Here is a 9,730-nt window from a genome sequence, read left to right as displayed (position 1 = left end):
TCCTTGTAAGCAGATAGGACTTTCCATAGGGATTTTGCAGCTGATTTTCACCAGTCCAACCACATTAGTACCTGAAATCTCCTTTCAAAAGAGATCCAGATCTAAATATGCAGCTCTTCCTTCAAAAGTTCCTTTAAAGCATTTCTCACATTATTTTCTTTTGCTTATCTCACCTTCACCTTTCTGATCACCAACACTAACACAATCACTTTCCAGAGATGCCCATCTTGGGGGCAGTATCACTTCCAGTGAGAAAAACCCAGAGCACATACCCCACCATCGTTCAGAGCTCTCACTCGGAACCGATACATTGCCCCAGGAAGAAGGTTGCTAACAGTGCACTCCAGGTCAGGCCCATGATACACTTCAGAAACAACATCTTCAGGGGCTGTCATCTCCACACTGTACTCTGAGACAGGACAGCCACTTTCTGACGGAGGGACATCTAAAAGAAATCATATGATTTGTTAATAGCAGAAGGACATGTGCCAAGAAGAACAATCTTTTACTTTATATACCACAGAAATCATAGATTCATAGAATTTTAGGGGTTGGAATGGACCTTAGAGATCATCCAGTCCCAATCCCCTGCCCTGGGCAGGGACACCTCCCCACTAGACCAGGTTGCTCAAGGCTTCATCCAACCTGTCTCTGAACACTGCTGGGGCTGGGGCATTCACTACCTCCCTGGGTAACCTGGGCCAGTGTCTCACCACCCTCACAGGAAAAAAACGTTTTCCTAGTATCTAGCCTAAATTTACCCTCCTTCAATTTGAATCTGTTACTCCTTATCCTATCACTGCAGTTCCTAACCAAGAGTCCCTCTGCAGCTTCCCTGTAGTCCCTCCAGATACTGGAAGGGGCTCTGAGGTCTTCACGCAACCTTCTCTTCTCCAGGCTGAACAGCCCCAACTCTCTCAGCCTGTCTTCATAGAGGGGAGATGCTCCACTCCTCTTATCAACTTCATGGCCTCCTCTGGACTTGCTCCAACAGTTCCTTGTCCTTCTTATGCTGAGGACACCAGAACTGTGTGCAGTATTCCAGGTGAGTTCTCGCAAGAGCAGAGGAGGAGAATCACCTCCTTTGACCTGCTGCCACACTCCTTTGGATGCAGCCCAGGACTCCATTGGCTTTCTGGGCTGCAAGAGCACACTGCAGCTCATGGTGAACTTATCATCCAACATCACCCCAAAGTCTTTCTCCTCACTGCTGGTCTCAATTACTTCCCCAACCAACCTGTAGGTGTGCCTACACAGACATATATCTGTTTGGTTGTGGACACCTTTTTTCCCATGAAAACAAATGTATTTGATAATAAATGCATGTTATGGTACAAGTCAGTAACACAGAATCAGCCTGCCTGGGCTTCTGAAAAGCAGCCTCCACCAAAAGGGGTGGAGGTCTCCAGGAAGCAACATGGTATCTTGGATGCACAGGCAAATTTTTATACTGGAGTTGAGATATATCTGTCACTTGGAAATGGTACTGCCCTAGAATTTAGCTGAAAGAATCACACTGAAAAAAATCTTGGATACTGCAAGATTATCACAGTTACGAAAAAAAATTTGTTGGATACTGACAGGTGCCTTCCGTTCTGAAAAAACATACATTTTTGGACAGTTTAGTGTCAAGATCATAGTCTAAGGCCTTTGCAAAATTACAGGTGTCCAGTGGATTGCGTGTGTTATACTGTGGATCAGGGTTTAAATGCCACCCAAAATCCTCAATGTGTTCTAATGCAAATTTTTGGGAGAAGTCATGTATTAGAAGTAGCAAAACTTTTCTCATAAGTCAATACTGCAATGAAAATATCTTGAATCACACAGAGATTCTGCAATCAAAGGATAGATATTCCAATAGAGCTGACACTTTGTAGCCCTGAGAGAGACAGGTCATCACTAAAATGAAAATGGGAACACAGTGTAAGGCCTAATGGACAGATGAAGGACAGCTAAACTCAGACACCCAACACAGAGCCAATGCAGTCGATGAGATGATGCATTTCTGACTTGCTCAGACTTGACTGGACGTCGCTTTGCACTCCCCAGTGAACAGAACACACTGCAACTTTCCACAAGTAACAGAAATGAAAGCTAAGGCAAGGTCAGCAACTGACCATCAAGGTCAAAGCTATTCAAAGTGAGATGCTCCAGTAGCTTACCCCATTGCAGCTGTACTTCTTTGTGCTTCGGCTTGCCCAGAACTCTCGGCGGGCGGCAGTGCCCTGGTGCAACACTGAGCGTACGGACAGGTAAACTTTCAGAGCACTGGAAGAGAACAGAGCTGCACTTAGCTCTCTTGGTATGATTACCACCTGCAAACTGAGGCATGGTTAGAAAGGGGCCCAAGAACTTGTTTTCTACATCCACAGCTTAATAGGAATTTCAATAAACGACAAAGGAGAGAAGATGCTATCAAGCATATCACTTACAAATGCAATTAACAGTTATTTCATTAGCACACTCAAAACTGTACACAGGAAACTTTGATGGCTAATGTGGTGGAGTTCTTTGTTTTCATTTTCCTTGTTTTTAGAATAATGTCATGGCCCAAAGTACTCAATCATAAAAAGAAATAATCAAAGTAGCAGGAACAGAAGTATAGGTACTGAGATTGTTTTACATCAAAGAAGGGAATTACAGGAATCAGTTTCTGAAAAATGTGACCCAAAAATTTAATGAAGAATTCAGCCATATGAAAGATAATTGTTACAACAAAAACTACTCCTTACTGCATCTCCAGTCAGCACCTCTGGTCAGTACAGGGTCATGTACATTAGAGTCTGTGGCCTTTCTCAAGCAAATGCCCACATCAGAGAAACCTGATCATCTTTTCTAGTGTAAGCATAAACACCTACAGATTGGTTTTGAGGAAACCAAATCTTACTCAAAGTGCAATTCGCTGAACAAAAAAATTAGTCTTCTAAAATTCAGCAACTTGCAACATAAGATTAACTGCCATCAGGGTAACTTTCCCACGCCACAGGAAAAACACTTCCCTTGTTTCTAAAGCAGAAATTTTCTACAGAAAATAGCAGATAAATCTATGAAAAATATAAACCAAATAGTCCTTATTGTTAGATGATAGCTACCTGACTGTGTCCACCAGTGCTGATACAGCATGCCCGGAGTTTATACAAAGTGCCTGGTTTCAAGTGAGTACAGGTATATTCTGTAGCCGAGCCACTATATGCCACTTCCCACTGATTTGCTAAAAACAAGACAGATCCAAGTTTAGAGACGTACACAACAAGTTTAGGAGTGTCTAGGAGGGAGGAAAATCCTTAATGTGGTCTTCCAGAAATCATATATTTCAGGAAAGTTGTTAGTGTTATTATCACTATGAATATAATTCCCATTTGAAGACATAACACATAGACGCATATGCAAATACATATATTTACAAATGTATTGTATATAATGTACAAAATATAAAAAATCAATACATACAGACAAAAATAAATACTAATATTTCTAGGTTCAGCCATATAACCTAAAATTCCACCAGTATTAAGAGAAAAAGCACAAACTGAAAAAAGCCACACTATAAAAGCTCCCAAAAGCCAACCCTAAGTCCACCAGGGACCCTGTAAGTTTTAAGGCTGGAAGTATGTAACTCTGTTTCAATCACATGTAGAGCATTAGGGCATTAATGGTAATAACAATAACAGCCCAAAAGGTCAGGACTTCTTCATCCATAATGGAGTGAAATGGAGACAACTTGTTTAAAGTTTACCTTCTGGACTTCCTTGAGAAATCTCTAGTAGATACTTTAGGATTTCTGAACCACCATTATCATGTGGGGGATCTGAAAAATAAGGCCAGTTGTTAGCAAACAAGAATAGAAGTGAAAGTTAACAAAAAGATTACAGAACCTGTTTGTGACTCTGCTCCCTCTCCTCCACAAAGTCCCACACACATTACACGAGACATTTATAGTAGAAGTGGGTAACATATGTTAGTTTTCAGCATTAATCAGAGTAAGGTGGCTGGATAGTGATGACCCATACGAAGTGTATGGAAAAAGCACTGGAAGAAAAGGAGCATGGAGGCTTGGCCCATTAATAAAGGAAGCAGCTGGAATGATATTGCAACAGGACTTGACATGTAAAGTGAAAAGCCTGATGAAGTGCTTGAGTGAAAGTTAGTCAGTATAAACCCAAGAACCTTTGCATATCTCTTAAAATATATAAAAAAATATTAAGTTGTACAGCTCTCCAAACACACTCCACTTTGGATTGAGAAGCAGCATGAAAAATCTAAATTTCAACACATATTTACATCATTTTATTAGAATTTATTACGACCCCAAAAAGCTCCAAGTATGACATATTGAACTGACTTACCCCATTTCACACTAAAGCCATGAGATGTTATTGGCCCCTTGATAACAGGTCTGGTTGGAGGTCCTGGCCTATCTGGGCTCGTTGTGCAGACCAACACTTCGCTGGGAGAACTCTTCCCTTCCACGTTAGAAGCAAACAGCTGGAACAAAACCACAACGAGTTCACCCTTGTTTACTCTAACTGCTTTTCTGACAGTTCTGCATGAGACTTAGTAATTGCACAAATGACACTAAACTGGGAGGTATGGCACATCCCAGAGTGTGTGGGATTCTAATAACAGATATTAAATTGTCATGCTGATTCTTTACAAACTACATTGATTTTCCCCCTCCCTCCACCAGCAACAGATCATGACATGTTTGAGATAAAAGCAGTGCAGGTTTTTCCTTTTTCAAAAAATAACTTTTTCAAACAACTGTGGCAACTTGCAGTATTTTGCTCATGAAAAAAAAAGAAAACTGACAATAACTTGGCTGTTTTTCTTTTGGAGATATTTCAAAATGCCATTTAAAACAAATTAATTCTGAGTATTAGTAATCACACAATTAAAAGTCAGATCACAGTTGAGCCTGCAGCCAGTGACACCAGGCTACAAATTTGCTCTGATACCAACACAGTTTTGTAAAATCCACGTTTAATTCAGCAGCAGGGCTGTAGAGAGGTACAAAGTGTCCTCCTTCCTCAGCCATCCATGTCAGCTTTTACAACACTAAAAGGAATCATCTCTGAATGACACTGCAACAACTTCCCAATTCTTTGGGTAGTTCTTCATGCAATTTCACAAGGTCTCCTGTGCTAAAGAGCACAAAGAAACTCTTCCCTGTGAGGGTGGTGAGGCACTGGCACAGGTTGCCCAAGAGCAGCTGTGGCTGCTCCATCCCTGGAAGTGTTCCAGGCCAGGTTGGACAGAACTCTGAGTAACCTGATCTACTGGAAAGTGCCCCATCCACAATAGCAGATTGGAAGTAGGTGATCTTTAAGGTTACTTCCAACCCAAACCATTCTGTGATTTTATGATTTATATGAGCCTTTGGGCGAAGTTTTCTTTTTGCTGCACCTGAATATACAAAGACATACAGAAGTCAAATGCTTTTGGATCAATACAGATGTCCTGTGGCATCCTCTCCCTGTAATCGTTTACAAATGACATGAAGCTATTTCCAGATACAGACTCTGTTGGCAACAGGAGCATGGAGGATGTTGGCTTCACAGACAGCTTCTGGCCATCTGTGGAGGGACACTGTGCTCTGGATGGCATGGCCAAATGCCATCTCACGGAGCCACTAAAGTGGACAGACAGCCCAGGGGCAGGGACAGACAGACAGCCTGGCCACAGGGATGGAAGGACAGCTGCACTGTCTTCTCCTCAACAGCAGCACCCAGCACTGTGTTGTGACTAGTGACCTCAGCAGCACTGAGGTAGATGATTGAACTTTGTGTTTGCAGAAAGACTTCAGAGCATCACTCCTGGGCAGTCTGTTTAGGAGCACCGACAAAGCAGGAGATACCAACACTTGCTAAAAAAACACTACACAATGTGGATATATGAAACAGAAAAGCTTCAATTTCTGGCTGCCAGTGGAGGACAGGCCCCTGGGCTGGGGAGGGCAGGTGTGCTTGCTGGTGCCTCACAGCATTTACTCCATTTTGTAGAAGTGAGATGGGATTTGTGACCATGGACCAAGGTTTTGGACCAGCAGTGCAGCTGACTACACTGAGCCACACTTTTATAACACCATACCTGACAGTACATGGTACTGAGAACTGTACTTGTCCCCAAAAGGCTGAGCAACAGCATCTTCTGTGATAAAAGTAAAAATACAACTAACAGTTTAATCTATTAGGTCACATTATAAAGTAAATTTGTATGTGATGACTCAATTTTGGAGGGAGTACTAAAGCATTCCTACAGTGCCTGGAAAAAACCCAACACAGAAAACACCATGCAAGGACAAGAGGAAAAACATTTTACCCTGAATTTATACTGTGTGCTTCTTCTGAGATTCTTCACAGTACAGGCTTGCTCCTCTCCAGTGTACTTTGGGTGAAACACGCTATCCTAGAAGAAAACAAACCCAAAGAAATTTCCATAACTGCGGAGTCTGAGAAAGTGCTCCCTGTATGTAACTAGAACACATTACATCAAAGGGGCTTTATGAGAGTGCTTTTTTATTATTACTACTAATTTTAGGCTGCAAAGTCATAATAATTTTCCTCTATAAACTTGTTGCAGCTGCCCTGAAGAATATAATTTTGCTGGAAAATAAGCACAGAAACAATTGTGGCAGTTTTAACACGTCACAGGAGTGGAAGTGACAGATGACAGAACACAAACCCACCACAGAGCAGTGAGGAGGACATAGCAGACCGACCTGGTTGAGAACAATCTGCCCTGTACCTTACAGACTCCTGTGCAGCTTTCTAAGTAATCATGGATGACAGTAGAGATTTTTAGCTAAGGATTCCTAATTCTGCTGTGGAGCAGAACAAATCACACAGCTCCATCCTGCCAAGTACCCAGTACTCCTGAAAGGCCTTCCAAAGCAGCAATCTTATGTTCTTCTCAGTGATTTCCAATTAATAAATGAAAATTCAGTGTAAGTCACACACTTTATAGCAGCATGGTACTCACATTATCTTCTTCCTGAATTTCCAGGGTGTAAGAAATCACTTCCTCTGGTGTACATCCTTCTACTTTATTCCACTGCAATGAGATCCACGTAACACCAGCTCGAACAAGCCTTGGTGCAGAAGGGGTCTGAGGAATATTACCTGCAGTGTAGCATACCACCTCCTGGCTGTACCCACTACTCAGAGACAGAGAAGGAGAGAAAGGACTATTACAACACACAAGCAAACAAAACAGAACTGCAAAACCCTAAACCTCAATATATTTAGAGAAATATTGCACATTTTCAAATGTTAAAATTGCCTATGTGGAAAGAATGAACACCCAGTTAGGAAATGCCAGAACTAAGAATAGAAAAAAATGCAGGATTATGTGTCTTCACAGTTAATTTTATAGAACTCATCACAATAATACTGGAAAATATATTTGATTGCATAAACATTAACTTATTATTAACTGTTAAGTAAAATAAAATCTCATTTAATAAAAGGGCACTAAAATATAGGAAATAAAGCCCCAAGTATTCACCTTCTAGGATACTCAGAATACAACACCTATGAACTCAGAACACAACTTCTATTTAAGATACACCTTTGAAAGCTGAGTGTTCCAGCAAATCTAGCCCCACTGTTTCAGACATCCCCTCCAAAGGACACAAGGAAAATTTACCCATCCAGTCCTGCCCGTACATGCTCAGCACCACATAGGAGCTGCTTGCTACAGGCATAGACACCTTCCAATGCTCCAGGCTGGCTCTAACTCCCTTCTGACTTTCCCTGCCCAAACTTCTTTGCATTTTAAGCTGAGCATAAAGCTGCTCATTTGAACAGCTCAGATTGAAACCAGAAGAACATCCATGGCTGAGTGCACATAGGTTCTCATCATGTTAAATCCCAGCACATGATGTCTTGAAATGTAACAAGCAGGAGTTGAGCAAGTGTGAAACAGTTTTTTAAGACTCTGGGCAGAATATATTTACAATGGAAATCTGAGAACAAAGTTTAACCTAGACAGATTTTGGTGAAATTTCGTGAGGACAAAGACCTCTCAACCGAAGGCAACATTCTTGCAATTTCCAAATCTGTTTCCAAAGTACAAACATCTTTTGTGCCTTAAAAAGTCATAGAGAGATAGCCACATCTCCTTTTTCTGAGTCTTCTCAAAATTAACATGTTTGTTGAAATACTCTTATAGTTTAAAAAAAAAATCTACCTATAACTAACACCCAAACAAGACAAAAATAATCTTAAATGCTAAGTCACAAGCACTATAACCAACCAAAACCATCTTAGGACTCAAAGTGTTAGATGGCATTATCATGTCATAATTTTGAGTGCAGTCTATAAAAATAAGCCATGTGCTGCTGGTGCTTATCTCACAGATTAGCACAGAGCAGCTGACCATAAATATAGTTCTTAGTTCACTCCCTCCACAATAGCCTGAGGATTAAAAAAAAGAGAGAGAGAACAAAGGGAAAAAAAAGGTGGGGAGTGTTGAAACACACCCTAAGATATTTTAAAAATCTGGAATCTGGCAAAGAAAAGAGATGCCAGAACCGGGAACTTTGCACAAACCCTTCCAGTTACACTCAGCAGCTCCAGCTCAAGCCCTTCCACCTCTCTCTCCAGATCGAGTATTATTTCAAGAGGGAGGGAAGTAATATTGCAAGAAGTTGGGAAAAGAGACTCCGTGCACACATGTATGGTCTCATTGCATCTCAGGGGAAACAAAGGAACGTGAACAAAGAAGCTTTTTTAAGCTATACGTTACTGAGAGTTTGTGTTTTGGAAGAGAGAACAATACAGGAATCTCCCTCCGCAAAACACATTGTTATGTACCACTGGTGTTTCTTTTTGTGTCCTCCTTGTAATAATCATTAGATCCTGTTTAGATAAGAAGGACAATAAAAGAGTACACAAGAGCACTGAATGTTTAGCTTCTTCACAGCTAAACTTTTCCTGAGCACAGGAGCGCACAGCCCCTGCAGCATGTCGTCTCTTTGGGCACACTCTGGTCCTAAGCTGCAGAACATTTTATCTCAGTGCCAATAAATTCGATTTCTCATCATCAATGCATCTGTTCACATGCAAGGAAAAGCAGAAGCTGAAACCAATCTTGCAGGGCCCTTGGGTGTGCCCGTCCTCTGTCAGTCCTAGCTCTCTCCCCCTTCTTTCCCACCCCATCAGCCAGCCTTGCCAGTCCTGTGGAAGAAGGAAGGGACTGTACTGCTGAAAAGAGACAGAAGGCTTTGCTTTAAACTAGAAAAATAAATATATCAAGATTCCTTTCAAAATCTGTAACTCAACTTCCTCTTGCTTGTTTTTCTTGGTTCACAGAGGTCCCTAGTGGGAATTTTACATAACAGATGTATTCTTTTTGTATTAGGAATAGACCACAAAACACCATTTAACACCTCAAAAGGAGCCTATCTTCTTAGGCTGACCTCATCACGCTGAAGGTACACGGTGATTCCCTGGGAGGTAAATGATACCACCAGGGAAGGTGTGACTTACCTTAAAGCATTAATAAAAGAGCCAATGTCAGGTATCTAGCTCAAAACCAAAAAGAGAAAAAAGAAACAAAAATCCCCCCAGAAATTCTTCTTTACACTGCCACTGACAGTTAAACCTTTCCTCAAGACATGGTGTACCTTGAGTAACTTACCTAGTACCGATGTCATTCTGGGCTGCTAATCGGAAGGTGTAACCCAAAGCTGGGCAAAGCTTAGTCAGCTTGCAATGCTTCTGGCTCCCAA

General features: G+C 41.4%; 1 protein-coding gene across 1 annotated transcript in view; it reads right to left on the bottom strand.

Annotated features, from left to right (window-relative positions):
* Positions 1-272: 272 nt before the first annotated feature.
* Positions 273-9,730, bottom strand: part of FNDC3B (fibronectin type III domain containing 3B) — a gene marked incomplete at its 3' end in the record, with an annotated part of 118,097 nt that continues 108,639 nt past the window's right edge. The window contains exons 13-20 of the mRNA XM_009069710.1: positions 9,640-9,730; positions 6,979-7,153; positions 6,319-6,405; positions 4,347-4,485; positions 3,737-3,808; positions 3,093-3,211; positions 2,163-2,268; positions 273-445 (exon numbers count right to left, since the gene is read on the bottom strand). Of these exons, the coding sequence (XP_009067958.1) occupies positions 273-445; positions 2,163-2,268; positions 3,093-3,211; positions 3,737-3,808; positions 4,347-4,485; positions 6,319-6,405; positions 6,979-7,153; positions 9,640-9,730 (962 nt within the window). The remainder of the gene's footprint in view (positions 446-2,162; positions 2,269-3,092; positions 3,212-3,736; positions 3,809-4,346; positions 4,486-6,318; positions 6,406-6,978; positions 7,154-9,639) is intronic.

The sequence above is a fragment of the Acanthisitta chloris genome, unplaced genomic scaffold (genome assembly GCF_000695815.1).
Source record: "Acanthisitta chloris isolate BGI_N310 unplaced genomic scaffold, ASM69581v1 scaffold19382, whole genome shotgun sequence".
NCBI classification, from domain to species: domain Eukaryota; kingdom Metazoa; phylum Chordata; class Aves; order Passeriformes; family Acanthisittidae; genus Acanthisitta; species Acanthisitta chloris.
The sequence above is the reverse complement of the archived record's forward strand: the minus strand, read 5'-3'. Positions and strand labels throughout refer to the sequence as shown.